This window comes from Ovis canadensis, chromosome 6 (assembly GCF_042477335.2).
Source record: "Ovis canadensis isolate MfBH-ARS-UI-01 breed Bighorn chromosome 6, ARS-UI_OviCan_v2, whole genome shotgun sequence".
NCBI lineage: Eukaryota > Metazoa > Chordata > Mammalia > Artiodactyla > Bovidae > Ovis > Ovis canadensis.
The window spans coordinates 73,555,988-73,573,887 of NC_091250.1; the positions used below are offsets into that span (position 1 = coordinate 73,555,988).

At 40.2% G+C, this 17,900-nt stretch overlaps 1 protein-coding gene across 1 annotated transcript in view; it reads left to right on the plus strand.

Annotated features, from left to right (window-relative positions):
* PGM2 (phosphoglucomutase 2) overlaps positions 1 to 16,128 on the plus strand; it is a 37,549-nt gene extending 21,421 nt beyond the window's left edge. The window contains exons 9-14 of the mRNA XM_069593831.1: positions 1,299 to 1,479; positions 1,570 to 1,663; positions 4,258 to 4,387; positions 5,102 to 5,291; positions 9,204 to 9,337; positions 13,747 to 16,128. Of these exons, the coding sequence (XP_069449932.1) occupies positions 1,299 to 1,479; positions 1,570 to 1,663; positions 4,258 to 4,387; positions 5,102 to 5,291; positions 9,204 to 9,337; positions 13,747 to 13,849 (832 nt within the window). The 3' untranslated portion in view covers positions 13,850 to 16,128. The remainder of the gene's footprint in view (positions 1 to 1,298; positions 1,480 to 1,569; positions 1,664 to 4,257; positions 4,388 to 5,101; positions 5,292 to 9,203; positions 9,338 to 13,746) is intronic.
* Positions 16,129 to 17,900: the final 1,772 nt, after the last annotated feature.

Below are 17,900 nucleotides of genomic sequence, written 5' to 3' on the forward strand. Positions count from 1 at the left end.
CGCTTACTCCTTGGAAGGAAAGTTACCACCAACCTAGATAGCATATTGAAAAGCAGAGACATTACTTTACCAACAAAGGTCCATCTAGTAAAGGCTATGGTTTTTCCTATGGTCATGTATGGATGTAAGAGTTGGACTATAAAAAAAGCTGAGTGCTGAAGAATTGATGCTTTTGAACTGTGGTGTTGGAGAAGACTCTTGAGAGTCCCTTGGACTGCAAGGAGATCCAACCAGTCCATCCTATAGGAGATCAGCCCTGGATGTTCATTGGAAGAACTGATGTTGAAGCTGAAACTCCAATCCTTTGGCCACCTCATGCGAAGAGCTGACTCATTTGAAAAGACCCTGATGCTGGGAAAGATTAAGGGCAGGAGGAGACGGGGATGACAGAGGATGAGACGGTTGGATGGCATCACCGACTCGATGGACGTGGGTTTGAGTGAACTCTGGGAGTTGGTGATGGACAGAGAGGCCTGGCGTGCTGCGGTTCATGGGGTTGCAAAGAGTCGGACACGACTGGGCGACTAAACTGACTGAACGGAGACCAGAGAGCATGCCTGTGGGGTGCTGCAATGCTTGAGATAAGTGTGACTATAGAGTTTGTACAGAGCAGTGATGGATTAGGAGGAAAGTTGAAAGGTACACAGCCTCCAGCATGTGTGATGTTTGGGGGACAGTTTGGTGCTGCCAAAGGTTTAGGACCTTCAGTTATGACAAAACAGGTTCAATTCTGTGTCAGTTTTTAGAAATTTAAGTTGAGGTGCTATATGATCAAATGTGAGGCATGCTTGTAACCACCTTGACTTCACAAAGTGATAGTTGCAGGCCTGTTCTCTGGTGTCCAGACTGTGCTAGAACTGTGCTGAATCTTAAGGAATGCTAAGCTCTCTCTCAGAATCTGCAGTGCTGAGCAAAAAATTGAAATATATGAGCTATTATACTTTGGGGGGCATCTTGCCAGCATGTATCTGTTATGTTTAAAACCAAAGCCTTTGCTGAAGACTGAAATAAAAGCATTTCTGTGTCATCGCTGACATACTTAGAGTTTTCAAAGATAGGGTGTTTGTCTAGGCAAACTGGCTGAGACACGGTAGCTGCTCAGATGTTTGTGCAGTGGTAGCCACACTTCTGTTATGTGAACAAGAGTAATAAGAACAACAACAAGAAAGATTAGGGAGAACAGTCCTGCAGAGGCCCCTTGGAGCCTTGTTTGGCTTAATTGTTCTGTCCATATTTGTCACTTACAATTAAGCACTCTCTTAAGATCACTGTCATGCATAGGTGGTTTTTTCTTTCAGTGGCGAATGGAAAGTGTTTTCAGGCAATGAGTTGGGAGCCCTCCTGGGCTGGTGGCTCTTTACTTCTTGGAAAGAAAAGAACCAAGATCACAGCGCCCTTCAAAACTTATACATGTTGTCCAGCACCGTCTCTTCCAAAATCCTGCGAGCCATCGCCTTGAAGGAGGGCTTTCACTTTGAGGTATAGTGTTTGTGAGACTTGCCCCTTTCCCTTTCTTTTGCTCTGGAGAAAGTCTAAGGCATTTCTCTCTCTCTTGGATTATCCTTTTAGGAAACATTAACTGGCTTTAAGTGGATGGGAAATCGAGCCAAACAGCTGATAGACCAGGGGAAAAATGTCTTATTTGCATTTGAAGAAGCTATTGGTAAGAGTTGAGCACCATGATCATGTGATCAGTTAATTTATAGAATGCGCATAAACGGGCAAAGATTTGGATTTGGGCTCAAAGATTAACAGTGAAACAGAAGCATGCAGTTTGCTTTTCTTCTGTGACCCTCTGCAAATGCTGAACTGTCCAACCCCAGAGTTGGCATCACAGATTTTTTTTTTAGCAGAAAACAATATCTCACAAATAAGCCATTCATGTAAGGAAGTGAATCCTCTCCCCTAATGACTGTGAATAGTGATGTTTTGTACTTGGCTGTAGTAGCTTAAGAAATCCTCCTACTTGGGGAGCTGTAGTATTTCCTCACTGTGGTGTTGATATCTAGGTCACATATAGTTCACTGCCCGTTAGAGAGTGCCCTGCAGAGATATGTCCAGAAGAAAGGAGAAGCCACAGTTGTAGGACTTCCATCAGAGTGGTTATCACCTGAAAGAACCAGCCAGGATAATGGGAAAACACTTGTCTTAAATAATCACTATAAATGAGCGAAAAGGAGAGCCAGCAATAGAAATGTGAAATGCAAATGTTTGTGCTGGGGATATTTTAGCTGTTTATTTAGTAAAAGTTACTATGTGTATGCTAAGTTGCTTCAGTTGTGTCCAACTCTTTGCAACCGTATGGACCATAGCCCACCAGGCTCCTCTGTCCATGGGATCCTCTAGGCAAGAATACTGGAGTGGGTTGTCATGCCCTCCTCCAGGGGATCTTATTGACCCAGGGATTGAACCTTCATCTCCTATGTCTCCTGTATTAGCAGGTGATTTCTTTACCACTAGTGCTACCTGGGAAGCCCAAAAATTTGTTTATCAAATATTTATTGCTTATCAATTACACACTGACCCTGAAGGAAATGGATGAACTGATTGTAGCCTATAGTAGTTTATATAAGTGAGGTTAGTAACCACACAAAAGAATATAGGCTCACTGTCAAGGTGAATCATGTACTGGCAAAAATTATGGGAATTCAGAGAAGACAGAATAAGCATTGACTTGAGCAATTAGAAACAATTTTGTGTGAGCTGAAGGGCTAGACCTGGAAAATGAGGACAGTTTGTCTAGAAGGGAGACTGTCCTTACAGGTTATTCAACAAATACTTCCTCTTTTTGTTACTTTTTTTTTTTTTTTAATCATAGTTGAGGGCTTCCCTGCTTATTTAACTTATATTCAGAGTATATCATGAGAAATGATGGGCTGGATGAAGCACAAGCTGGAATCAAGATTGCAGGGAGAAATATCAATAACCTCAGATATGCAGATGACACCACCCTTATGGCAGAAAGCAAAGAACTAAAGAGCCTCTTGATGAAAGTGAAAGAGGAGAGTGAAAAAGTTGGCTTAAAACTCAACATTCAGAAAACTAAGATCATGGCATCTGGTCCCATCACTTCATGGCAAATAGATGAGGAAACAGTGGCTGACTTTATTTGGGGGGGCTCCAAAACCACTGCAGATGGTGACTGCAGCCATGAAATTGAAAGGTGCTTACTACTTGGAAGAAAAGTTGTGACCAACCTAGACAGCATGTTAAAAAGTAGAGACATTACTTTGCCAACAAAGGTCCATCTAGTCAAAGCTGTGGTTTTTCCAGTAGTCATGTATGGATATGAGAGTTGGACTATAAAGAAAGCTGAGCACCAAAGAATTGATGCTTTTGAACTGTGGTGTTGGAAAAGACTCTTGAGTGTCTCTTGGACTGCAAGGAGATCCAACCAGTCCATCCTAGAGAAATCAGTCCTGAATATTCATTAGAAGGACTGATGCTGAAGCTGAAACTCTAATACTTAGGCCACCTGATGCAAAGAACTGACTCATTTGAAAAGACCCTGATGCTGGGAAGATTGAAGGCAGGAGAAGGGGATGACAGAGGGTGAGATGGTTAGTTGGCATCACCGACTCAATGGACATGAGTTTGAGTAAGCTCCCGGAGTTGGTGATAGACAGGGAAGCCTGGCGTACTGCAGTCCATGGAATCACAAAGAGTTGGACATGACTGAGCGACTGAACTGAACTGAACTGAGGGCTTCCCAGGTGGCACTAGTGGTAAAGAACCTGCCTGCCAGTGCAGGAGACCTAAGAGATGAGGGCTCGATCCCTGGGTTGAATAGATCCCCTGGAGGGCATGGCAACCCATTCTAGTATTCTTTCCTGGAGAATCCCATGGACAGATAAGCCTTGTGGGATACAGTCCATGCGGTTGCAAAGAGTTGGACACAACTGAGCATCTGAGGGCATCCATATTATATTAGTTTCAGGTTTACAACATAGTGATTCAATATTTTTATAGACTATACTTCATTTATAGTTATTATAAAATATTGGCTAGACTCTTTGTGTTGTACAATGCATCCTTATATATCATTTATTTTATACATAATAGTTTGTACTCAACAAATACTTCGTGAAGGCCCACTAGGCACTGGGCTAGATTCTTAAATACAATGGTGGTGAATGAGAATCATTTACATCCTTGACAACCTCTCATGCAATAGGCAGGATGCATATAGATGTGTGTATCCGCAGTGTGTAAAAGGACCCAATCCTTAGGATATGTGTATGACTCGTATTTCTGCAGGATATATGTGCTGCCCTTTCGTGCTGGACAAAGATGGAGTCAGCGCTGCTGTCATAACTGCAGAGTTGGCCAGCTTTCTAGCAACCAAGAATTTGTCTTTGTCTCAGCAGCTAAAAGCCATCTATGTTGAGTAAGTTTCTATTGACTATTTAATTGAAGTAATTTTTTTTAATCAGTTCAGGTGTACAACACAATGATTCAGTGTATGTCTATATTGTGAAATGATCGCAGTAGATGGAGTTAACATGCATCCGCACACAGGAATATTTTTTACTGTTTTGCTCTCTTCTTGTGCATGGGGTACTCATATTCTTTCTGATGCTCTTGCTTTAGTTATGAATTCTATTTCTTATGAAAACTAAATAAGAGATCACCTTTTCCTTTTGGTACTTAAGCAGTTAATAGTAATTACCATTTGTGATGACGTTAATCCTTCATAAATGAGAACATTAGTTGCAGAAATGGCTGAGGGAAGAATGTGATTTTTTAAATGTCCAGTGTTGAAAAACACTAAATGTGTTCATTAAACATCTGTTTAGTCTTTGTAGCAATTACTTATTTCTGCCTTTCTAGTGCAAAAACAACCAGATACAAGGTAATGGGCATGACGTGGCTATATTCCAATGATAAAACTTTTACTTACAAATAGAGACTGAGGGCCACACAGCAGGGCAGTGATTCCTGGGGTAGATTGTTGGACCTCTTTATTTAATGCTGAATTATTCCTTTGAAATTAGGCATGGCTGTTTGTTTTAGAATATACTGTTTAATAGATACATGTTCAGTGTTCACTGTGCACAATGATTTGTTCCTCATTTGCATGTAACCATGTTTGTATTGATAGGTATGGCTACCATATCACCAGAGCTTCGTATTTTATCTGCCATGATCAAGAAACTATTAAACAATTATTTGAAAACCTTAGAAACTATGATGGGAAGAGTAATTATCCAAAAACTTGTGGCAGATTTGAGATTTCTCACGTTAGGGACCTTACAACTGGCTATGATGATAATGAACCTGATAAAAAAGCTGTGAGTAATTTTTTTTATCATTTAAAGTCTTTTCTATTTACTTTTTCACTATGCTTTGAATAGTTCAACCTATTTAATCATATAATTAATTGAAGCTGATTTTAGGCATTACTATGAATAAGCTATTAAAATATAGAGATAATTTTAAAACATGAGCTAAAACTACAGGGATTCTCAGCCCATGCCATCTTTGAACACAGCAGGAAATCGATACAGTCGGCTCTCGGTATCTTAGGCACATCATAAACACTGAGGGTCAACCTACTACACTAGTGTATATAATGGACTTAAGCATCTGTGGATTTTAGTATCTGCAGGGGATCTTGGCACCCTCCATGGGTGCTGAGGGATGACTATACTCAGAAGTGTAAGACCTGCCTGTGGTTAGAAGCTAATTGGTGATGCTCTGGGTAGAATCTGGGTCTTCTGATCGCAAATCCGGCTTTTCCTCTCTTTCAGCAGTTGAACTTGAAAAAACATCAGAATCACCTGGTGGCCAGGTTAAAACTGAGTGCTGCAGCCCACCCCTTATTTGCCTTTCTAATAAGTGCCCTGCTGATGCTGATGTTACTTGTCCAGCCTTGAGAACTACTGTTAGCTTCCTCCTTAGTTTTACCCTATTCTCTGATGGAGTTGTTGGGGCTTCCCTGGTGGCTCAGATGGTAAAGAATCCACCTGCAGTGTGGGATACCCATGTTCAATCCCTGGGTCAGGAAGATCCCCTGGAGAAAGGAATGGCTACCCACTCCAGTATACTTGCTTGGAGAATTCCATGGACAGAGGAATGTGGCGGGCTATAGTCCATGGGGTTGCACAGAGTTGCACATGACTGAGCAACTAACACTAATTCATTCATTCATATGGGAGTTGTTAGCTATAGCACATGAGTTCAAATTCTTCCTACCATGTGGATCCCCGACTGGAGTCCAAAGAAGGCACAAATATGGCAGAAGATAGTATTGCTAACTATGGCAAGTGGGTAGGGGAAGAAGAGTAGGAATATCCGTATGAGATGCTGGACATTTGCTTTAATATTCTTTTTATATTTTTTAATTTACATTTGCACACAATGTGTTTTTAAAAGGCAAATAGTATTAAAGGGTTATGAAGAAACTTGACGGTTCTACCTCCTACCATTTCATTGTCATGTGTCAAGAAAACCACCTTCCCTCTTAGTTGTTTCTCATGGTTCTAAATAACATGCTCATGTGGTGATGCTTTGACTTATCGGTGTTAGGCTTTATTAATTTTCTATGATGGAGATTGGAGGAGGAAATGGCAACCCACTCCAGTATTCTTGCCTGGAAAATCGCATGGACAGAAGAGCCTGGCAAGCTATAGTCCATAGGGTTGCAAAGAGTTGCACACTACTCTAGCGACTTAACAACATGATGGAAATAGGGATTTAGTTCTTAGAGTGCAGCATTCACAACTCTTCTCCCGTGTCCTTGCAGTACAGTTGTACCACAGGTTTTGGCAACATCAGATTCCAAGCTTGTATTATGATGACTAGTAACTATTGTTTTCTGCTTAGCTAAGTGGTGTACTTTGCTTAGGTTCCCCTTACATTGTATAAAGGATTATTTTTTTTCTGTAATTAATAACTGCTTTGTTCTTTTATTTGCATGGATTTCTATGTATTCCTCACCAATTCTTCCCACATCCTTCAAATAGCTTTCAGTAGGGTTTTCTCGGAGAAGGCAATGGCACCCCACTCCAGTACTCTTGCCTGGAAAATCCCATGGATGGAGGAGCCTGGTGGGCTGCAGTCCATGGGGTCACTAAGAGTCAGACACGACTGAGCGACTTCACTTTCATGCGTTGGAGAAGGAAATGGCAACCCACTCCAGTATTCTTGCCTGGAGAATCCCAGGAACGGGGGGAGCCTGGCAGGGGGCCGTCTATGGGGTCGCACAGAGTTGGACACAACTGAAGCGACTTAGCAGCAGCAGCAGCAGCAGCAGCAGCAGCAGCAGGGTTTTCTACCTAGTCCAATGATTCCCTGCTTCTGTTGGTTCCATCTTGTTTCCAAAGGCCTCCTTCCTGGCCCCTTTCTCTGGGGAGGGCCCACTGCTCTCTGGGTTGAATGCCCAGCTGTCATCCTGGGGATGCTCTTCACTACTCTCTGGGGTTATGTCCCTTGCTCCTGGACCCCTTTTTATAATTAGCTTCCTAAATCACATTTTCTAGTATCTTCCTAAGAAGAAGTGAATAGAGGTAAATTTTTAGAGGTGTTTAGGTCTGAAAATGTCTTGCTCTACCCACACACTTTATTGACTCACAGTTTTGAAAGCATTGCTCCATGTTTGTCAAGCTGTGGAGCATCCATCATTCATTTCTTCAGGGAATAGTTGGAACCTGCTGTGTGCTGCATCCAGGGATAAGGATGCCATACCCATTCAGTCCTTTCTGTGCAATTTTTTTTTTCTCTGTGGAAAGTATTAGGAACATTCCACTAAACCTTGGGTTCAGAATTCCAGTGATAAGCTTTTAGTATGGGCCTCCTTTCTTTCATTTTCTGGACACTTGGTTGGTCTTTGTTGGCTTGTGGAGTCATTTCTTTCCGTCCTGAGGAACTCTTGATTTTTTTCAAAGAAGGGGGCTGGATGGTTGTTTTCCAAATAACCTTTTCCCTTGAATTTTCTGTTCTCCCCTTCTTGACAAGTCCTTCTTGACAAGTTCTTAGACACTGACCCTCCTGGAGTGATGTTCTGCTTTCCACGTTTCTCTCTTCCCATTGTCCATCTGTGTCTTCCTTTCCTACTTTTTGGAGAGATTACCTCAACATTAAATGTCTGCTTCTTTGAACATTTCAGCTCTTTTTCCTCTATTAAAAGTAATATCTTATTTCGTGTATATTATATCTTATCTCTATTAAGGATATTAATTGCAGCTTTTTTTTAATGTAGATCTTTCTTCCTATGAATTGTCTTTATTTCCTTCAAAGTCTTCTGGGGACGCCTCGCTGTCACCCTAGTCTCCTGCCTAAGGGTAATAAGCTGGGATGCTGAGTCCCTGGAAGTGTTGGAGAGGTCCATGGGACCTGGGAGGAGAGGTGCTAGTGTTCAGTGTGGGGACTTTGAGTTACTCTGTTTTCTCCATGCTCTGCCTTCCATGATGCCCAGTGTCCCCCAGCTTCTAAGCTCTTCTGTTTCAGTTATACCAGAGATTTAAGCCATCTCCTGGTGAGGTGGTTTGTTGACCACATGGGCAGAAGTTGAGGATCTGGGAGGATCCAATAGCTCCTTTCAGATGCTCCCTCTGTCTGCCCTTGCCTCATGCTGCCCTTTGCAGTACCTGGTGCCCCGGTTAGTGAGCTTTGCTCTGCAGAGGGTCCTGACTCAGTTCTTGTCTGCCTGTTGTAGGCGCCCCCTGGTCATTGTCCTGTGTTCCAACAGGTCCCTTCCACCTCTTCATCTGGTTTCTGACTGCCACGATTGGTTGGCAAACCCCTCAACAGCTGCTGCCGCTTTGCCCTTGTGTGCTTTTTTATTTTAATACTTCGGTCACATTAGTAGAGTTTGAAGAGCAGTCAGCCATGATACATATACCAGAAGCTTTCGAAAGTGAAATAAGCCTATTTCATTGTTTTGTGGGGTTTTGTAATGCATTATTAATCGGTTTAAAGCAATTTCTTGTGAAAGGGTGTGTTTCGATTTTAGAAAAACTTTTAGTAGCTTGAATAAAACTATAGAGGTAAAAAGTAGTATACAAAGTTACTTTATTTTCACAAATTGCCTTATTATTATTTATTTCATTTATACCTAGTATATTTTTTGACTTCCTCAAATGTGTTCTTCTTTTTTTTTTGCATTTACTTTCTTGCTTATTTGAGGAAAAATATTAGTTAGGTAAAAAACAACTTACGTTGCTACTTACTAATAAATTTATAACATGACAATTAATTCCTAGATTCTCCCGACTAGTAAAAGCAGCCAGATGATCACCTTTAGCTTTGCTAATGGAGGCGTGGCCACCATGCGGACCAGTGGGACAGAGCCCAAAATCAAGTACTATTTAGAACTGTGCGCCCCCCCTGGAAATAGGTATGGACAGCAGCAGCTGTAGTGTTTATTCCTTAAACTCTTCCTAAATGCTCTGCAGACACTAAGTAAAATAGCTCATCTGTCCAGTATGTAGTTTAAGTAAGAATGTTGTTTCAGAACCTGCAGCAATATTATGATTTTAATAGCTTTTGAAGTGTCGAGGAACAGGAGTGCTTTCTTCCTTTTTATTTCCTTCTAAAATTTCCCTGTATGGAAAAACTTCTTAATTTCAGTAATATTAATAAAGTTTCCTTTTTCTAGTACTTTTTATTTGAGGCTGGCACCAGTGACTTTTTCTCCATGTCCCTGGTACAAATGAATTAAAATCCATTAATGAATTAATGGATTAAATTAATGAAATTAATGAAATCCATCCAGTCAATTACAAATCCATTCAACAAATATCTTTGAGCATCCATTGTGTGTAAATCATGCTGGATTTGGGGGCAGATAAAGAGCCACAGCAGAAAGTGTCCTCACCACCAAAGAGCTGATAGTCTAGTAGCTTCAAGGTCATGTTTTGTGACCTTGTAAAAGGTTTGGACTATAAAGAAAGCTGAGAGCCAAAGAATTGATGCCTTTGCACTGTTTGTTGGAAAAGACTCTTGAGAGTCCCCTGGACTGCAAGGAGATCAAACCAGTCAATCCTAAAGGAAATCAGTCCTGAATATTCATTGGAAGGACTGATCCTGAAGCTGAAACTCCAATACTTTGGCCACCTGCTGCAAAGAACTGACTAACTGGAAAAGATCCTGATGCTGGGAAAAATTGAAAGCAGGAGGAGAGGGGTTGACAGAGGATGAGATGGTTGGATGGCATCACCTACTTGACAGACATGAGTTTGAGTAAGCTCCGGGAATTGGTGATGGATAGGGAAGCCCGGCGTGCTGCAATCCATGGGGTCGCAAAGATTGGAGACAACTGAGCGACTGAACTGAAAGGGTTTGAGTCACTCAGTTTCCAACACCTGTACCATTTGGAACTGTATCAGCCATGGTACATGTAGCTAGCACATGTAAATGTAATATTACACATTTAACAGTTGCTTAGCTTTCACTTCTCTATTCAGAATACGGTTCAAAATCAGGAAAGTTTTTTTAAAGTGAATTAAGTCAGTGCTAGCCAACAGAAATAAAATACGAGCCACATACGCAATTTGAAATTTCAGTTCAGTTCCACATTTGCACCAGCCATATTGCAAGTGCACCATAGCCACGTGTTACTAGTGGCTGCCGTAGTGGACAGCATAAGTCTGTCTAGGTGGTAATGGCACATACACCCCAGAGCATTGATCAGAGGGTTTTTCTGGCTTGTGAACCAAATTTCCATTATGTGGAAATAAGAGCAAAGGAAATTTTCTGAGCATCCTAAATTAGCCAGCCAATGACAGATTAAATGCAGCAGGTTAGAGGGGCTGGGGAAGATCTGTTGCAGTTGGACTTGCCTTAATCAGGGAGAAGTGAGTGCTGACAGCAAAGCAAGAAATAGTAAAACAAAACTATAAACCTTGAGTACAAGAACTCAGAATATTCACCTATCGGGGAGTTTATCATAAAGGAAATAGCAAGCTACATCCAAATGAGCCTTGAATCTTCTGAATAATTCTCGTTTCTCATATTTCGGTGACTCACTGTTTTGAAAACAACTGAACGTTGAGTCCAATTTAAAGATGTATATTCAGGGAATTTCCCTGGCGATCCTACAGTTAAAACTGCACTTCTGCTGCAGGAGGTTCAAGTTTGATCCCTGGTTGGGTAGCTAAGATCCCACGTGCCATTGCAGCATGGACAAAAATTTTAAAAAACAAAAAAATCTATTTTCTCTGTATATTTATCTTTTCCTTTTCATTATCCTGTGAAAATACATGTATTTTTTTTTTTAAACTTTCTTTTATAATAACAATACAACTTACTACTCAAGGGTCTGTGGTATTTACATTTTTCACATGGCTTATTGAGTGGACTTAAATTCAAATATTAGTTTCCAAATTGCTGAAGATACTTGAAAGTTTGCCGTTTTATTATCGTCATTGAGAAATGTCTAATTATAAGTCTGTTTAATCTATTAACAACCCTCCAATTGTTTGCACATAAATGAGTATTTTCCACATGCTTAAAATCTTGATTTCAATAAAGAGATCTAGTTCCCTAGATTTTTGTTTATACTTTAGTTGTGACCTTTTGTTCCCAAAGTAAAATTAAAAAGATAAACAGAGGGTCTGAGTTCTTGGTAAGTGACCAGCAGGCCCACTAGGAGGCTCCCCATCTCTTCCATCCTGGGAAAGCCTTACACACGAGGCTTCAGCCAAGCTCCCAATAGTTTGAAGACAGACAGGATCAGAAAACTGGGACATTAGTCCATAGATATGATGTCTAGACTCAAGCAAGGCATCAACATACCTATCACAACAGCCATAAAGCCATGGCTAAGGTTTCCTTATTTTCTGATAATGCTAAATATTATCAATATATTTTACATCATGAATTCTATTCATTTGTAGAATTCCACAACCCACTAACTCTTTAGAATTGAAAATCTTTTTTCAAATACAAGTACTATTTTTAAAATTTTTTGTTGGGATTGATGCCTTTGTTTTTTTTTTATTATTATTATTGTTTTGGGGGGATGGGGTTTGGCCATGCCACATGACTTGTGAGATCTTAGTTCCATGACCAGGGTTTGAATCTGCACCCTCGCCAGTCAAAGCACAGAGTCCTAAACCACTGGACCACCAGTGAATTCCCTTGATGTCTTTAGTTTTGTCCAACTTTTTATTTTGAAAAATTTCAAACCTATAGAAATGCAGAATAGTGTAGTGAATAAGCACATACTCCTCATATAGACTAGGGGTTGGGAAACTTTCTGTGAAGAGCCAAAGAGTAACTATTCTAGGGTTTACAGACCACACAATCCTTGTTACAACCATGCAGCTCTACTGTTGTGGATGGAAAGCACCCACAGACGTAAAAGAGCGGTCCTGGCTGTTTCTGATAAAATTACTCAAACAGGCCAAAAGCCATAGTTTGCCTACCCCAACCTAGTCTCAGCAGTCGCTAATGTTTGGTGATATTTGCTCTCAAATTTTTCTCAGCCATTTGAAAATAAGTTGCAGACTTTAATACTCATCTCCTAAGAACAAAGAACCTCTCTTACTGTCTCCAAAATTAGGTAATAATTATGTCAAGCAGGGTTCTAACAGATAAACCAAACCAGCAGGAGATACATAGTAAATTAAATTCATTGATGAGTTTTAGTTTAATGGATATTGTTTAAAAAAAAAAAACGCAGTAATTATTAGTCAGTGTGCATTCCTGAGAACTGTTATTTTCCTCAAAGCACATTTTTGGAGAAGGAAAAAAAGACTTGTGTAATTCATATGTATTTATGAAGCATAATTACTTTGTATGTTACCAATGGGGATAAAAATAATTATAATGATAGCTACATTTATTGAGGTTTTTGGGCCTCAATATTTTTCACTTGCTTAAAATCTTGATTTCATTAAAGAGATCTAGTTCCCTAGATTTTTGTTTATACTTTAGTTGTGACTTTTTTGTTCCCAAAGTAAAATTAAAAAGATCTGGAGTCTGAGTTCCTGGTGCATGACCAGCAGGCCCACCAGGAGGCTCATCATCTCTTCCATCCTGGGAAGGCTTTATACATGAGGCTTCAGCCAAGCTCCCAATAGTTTGAAGCAGATAGGATCAGGAACATTCATGTCCTGCAAGACCAAGGACTTGCAGGAGATATCTTATAACAGTTCAACTGAAATAATGAAAAATACTCATTTACGTGCAAACAATTGGAGGGCTGATTAATAGGTAAAACAGACTTATAATTAGACACGTGTCTAATTTATGTGTCAGGCTTATGTATCAGGCTACTAGCTGATGTGAGTTACTGTATTTAAAACCAAGAAGTTCAATAAATGACAACTGGAGTCACGAAAGTTTTCTCTGCACTGTTAGGTGTGGACCCTGCAGAACTTTTAGGGACGCTAGGCTACAGATTGTGTGTTTTGAAAATTCTTATGGGACTTCCCTGGTGGCCCAGTGGTTAAGACTCTGCACTTCCAGTGCAGGGGGCAGAGGTTCAATCCTTGGTCAGGGAACTAAGATCCCACATGCCTCACATGGCCAAAGGAAAAAAAAATTCTTATGAGAAGTGCAAAGGTGTGGTTTTGTTTATAGTAGAGACCCTGAGGAAGCCTTTGGGAAAAATAATGAATATTGTCTCATGGGCTTTTTATCCATGCCACAGATGTGTTCCCATGCTTAAGTAACTGGAGTTCTGTCTTATTTAACTCTTCACTTAAGAGTAAATATCAGTGTTGCTTGATATTGGGAGTCTTTAAAACATGCTCCAAAATAATCCACTGACCTGAAATTTCTTTCCCCCTTGTTTTGCAGTGATCCCGAGCAGCTGAAGAAAGAACTGGAAGAACTAGTTAGTGCTATTGAAGAGCATTTTTTCCAGCCACAAAAGTATAACCTCCAGCCAAAAGGAGAGTAGACCATCCCAACCTCAAGCATAATTACATTTACCTACAACTAAGCTGAACTTGATTTCTTAAGCAATGTTTTTGAGGGCCAAATAATTTAAAGTATTGCTACAAGTATTTTATTTTTTAATAGACCTGCATTCCTCCTTATTTTATGTTTGAATTTTAAGGGAAATAAAGAAAGATGGCCCAATCTAACAAACCAACATTCCTTTTAAAAGGCTGAGCCTGGACATCATCTGAATTTAAAAAATGAAGCCTTTAAAAATAACCTTCAAAAAACATGTTGTGATTAATAAGCTTTCATCAGAATAAATACCAAATATGTTTGTCCTCTAAAATTCATTTTATATGTAAGTGAAACAGCCATAAAGCCTATACAGTTACTAAATTCTGGGCTATCATATCTAAGCTAGCCACTTTTATATATGTATATATTTGCATTTCTAGCAAGTCCTTATGAGATAAATGAATAGAGCAAATGTTGTGTTTTAGGGAAAATACAAATCACAGGAACCTGTAAAATGGAGCAAAAGATATTTTAAAAAGGTGAAGTTTTTTGATCTAAAACTTTACTTCTAATTATGCACCATTATACACTATGTAGGTGGTAGAAAAAAACAGCTTAACCATCTTTGTGTGGTGTGTGTTCCTTTTTTAAAATCTTGAATCAAACAGTTGGTTATTTGACACTTGCAAAGTAGATTATTGTAATATTTTTTTTTGCTTTAGTACATTTAAATGTAATCTTGGTCCTAAAGTAGCAAGGGTTATAAGCAATAACTTCATGACTGATCTTGTTTTTTTGTTTTTTTTTTTTGCCTTGTTTTTATGTGATCACAATCTAAAACCAGACGTTTTCAGGTTCATTATTTGATCTGTGCCTCCTCATCACTGATGGCCTTATAACCTAAAATGACTCCCAGCAAATACCATGACCAAGGACCAAACTGTTCTTTATATACTTTATATATTTTGTGTGATTCTTTTATTTTTAAAGCAAATGATTGCCTACTATTCTTAAATGGTTATTAGCCATTTCAGAACAATGAAAAATTACAGTTCTGTTGTCAATCATGTTTCTAATGTGAAGGAAAGAATATCTGTATATCCTCACAATAACATAGTTTGTCCCCTACCAGCACTCTTAAACATACAATATTCCGTATATTCTATCAGCTGCTTCATTGTAGAAGCAATATTTATTTTTGTTTGATAATGTTTTCTAGTCTTAAACTGTACTCTGGAAAAAAGAAATTTTAGATTTGAGTACATAAATGGTACTCCATCACAGAGCTTGTCTCTGGAAATGTGAAGGTAATTTAAGATCTAGTCCTGCTTAACGGAGCTCAGGGTCCAATTGGAGGGCTAATAAGTAACCATTGAGTACAGTATTTACACATTCAATGACTGAGTTATTTGCAAAGTACTCAGAGTTGAGAATTGTGAGAAAGGAATTCATTCTGCCCAGAGGAGGCTTCACCTTCAGGAGCAAGTAGCAGCTGAAGATAGAGAAGGAAGTCTTCCAGGCAGAGCACAGCAAGAGCGGAAGTGTGGAGGCGCTGGCGTGTGTGTGGTTGGGGTGGGGGTGGGGGGTTAAAACAGAACCCGGATGTAAATTTCAGTACCTGCCCCAGTTCTCCCCATGAGCAATGAGTGAGTGATTCAGTTGGAACTAGAGGAGATCCTCCTCTAATTCCAAGTATCTCTTGACTTTTTCTTGGTGTTATGAGATGCAGGGTAGCAATGTGCGGTGCATAAAACTTGCAACATAAGGCCCCTGCATTCTAGTCTGGTCCACTGGGAACCAGCTCTGTGACCTTGGTCAGGTCACTTAGCCTCCCAAAGTCTCTATTTTGTTATTTTTTACTACTTTGTTATTTTTTTTTAGGGCAGTTCTAGGTTCACAGAAAAAATTGAGAGGAAGATACAGAGATGTCTCATACCCACCTTGCCCTGATGCATGCCAGCCTCCCCCATTCTCAACACCCCCCACCAGAGTGGTACATTTGTTACCATCAGTGAACCTAAATTAATGCATCATTATCATCTGAACTGTGGAAACAAGAAAAAGATCAGTGAAGGAGTGAGGAATAGTAGGCAGAGCACAGAGGATTTTTATGGCAGTAAAAAAATTTTTCTGTATTGATACTGTAATAGTGAATACATGTCATTATACATACATTTGTCCTAATCCATAGAATGTACAAAACCAAAAGTGAATACTAATGTAAACTATGGACTTGGGGTGATAATTTTGTCATTTTTAAAATAAAGAGATTTTACTAAATGGTCTCTGAGGTCATTTCATGTTGCAGGTCTTTATATAAAAATCCATTAAGGGCACCATCAGCAATAATAAATCATCAGTAGTTCTCTTTGGAAGAATGCTTAACTAGCCCTCTTAAAAGACCTAACATCTGAGATGGGGGAAAACATTTTGTACCACAGAGACAGGCAGCCTGAGGTTCCTATCCCGCCTAAACTTATAGCCTGGAGCAAGGGTGGGGGTGCTGAAATCAGGTATGAGAAAGGCAGAACTGGGTGACATGCAGATGTCGGGAAACACCTGCGTGCTCTGCAGGGGTGGAAGGCAGAAATGGGGGCTGAGCGCTGTGTAGCAGTCCGCTCTGTCTGAGCGTGCTTGGGGAAGACAGTACAATTTGGTGTAGGGATGGCAGTCCGTCTTCTCTTGGTGCCTGGAAAGAACAAATCCCAAGTGTAGTCCAATAATCTGACTTGGAGGAGGAAATGCAGGCCAACTGTTTGGGTTTTTTCTTCGTGGTGTTTCTGAAATCAAGAGACCTTTATTCTTCTCTCCCATAAGAAACATTGTCATTACCTCTCATTAATTTGTCTCATTGATTTAATTCTATCATCATGCTATTAAAGGAAAGTATTATTATTTCTTGACACTGGAAACATGGTTTTAAAAAGAAATAAGTAATGAAGCAAATGCATGTGTGTTACTTTAAAGAGATTTTGAGAGGATGGTATCTAAATCGTATTTATAATATCTACTTCCTCAGAGCTATTTGTGTATTCGTTATATGTTCACTGATTGAGTCATGCTTGAATTTTGCTATGAGCCAGGCACTTTTCTGGATAGTGATAATAAGCTTGCATTTGTGGCCTCAAGTAGTCTAGCCGAGGAAATCCATATGGACCCACATGATTGCTGCGTTGCAATAGTCAAGGGATTGAATTATGGGCAAACAGTTCTGTGATATCCCCTTTTGGCCTTGTCTTTTTCAAGAACGTCAAATTCAAACTCCTAACATTTTTGTTCAAAATAGTTTGACTCTGGGAGGCTGTTTGCATGCCATTTCCCTGCATCATCCCTCTGTCCTGTTCTTGCTACCAACACACTTTGTGTTGAGTAACTCAACTATTGAAAGCAAGATGTCACACTCTAGGCAGATGGGAAGCAAGAATTAACGCTCCTTCTAGAGACTTCCCCATGTAAGCTGCTACTGCTGCCGCTGCTAAGTCACTACAGTCTTATCCGACTCTGTGCAACCCCATGGACTGCAGCCTACCAGGCTCCTCCACCCATGGGATTTTCCAGGCAAGAGTACTGGAGTGGGGTGCCATTGCCTTCTCTGCCGCACGTAAGCACAGGGCAGTAACTACTCAGATTCACTGGAGGACAAAGGTAGCTGTCTGGAGAGATGAGTCCCTCCAACATGAGCACATGGTGACCAGGGTGGAGAGCAGTGTTGGGGAACCTCGTTCCTCTTGGCCTGGCTTACTTGTGTGGGTCCGTGAAATTAAAATTTTCGAAACACGGACCACTTCCCATTTGTGTCCAAAGAAAGCCACTTTTGGTGTTTGCCGCGAACCTGGTCCATAACGGACTCAGGCACTCAGAGCCAAGATTTGGCTCCAGGTCAAATAATCATTTGGAACCATTTCAAAGCAGCATTGTGCAACTTCCAAAGGAAAGTTACAGCTGCAGTTTACAGAGATGATGAGACCTGATTGTGTCCTTCAAATACATTGTTCTGAACTATTTCACCTTAGCTATTTTCCTTAAATCTCTAGGTGGCAAGAATGAAATGT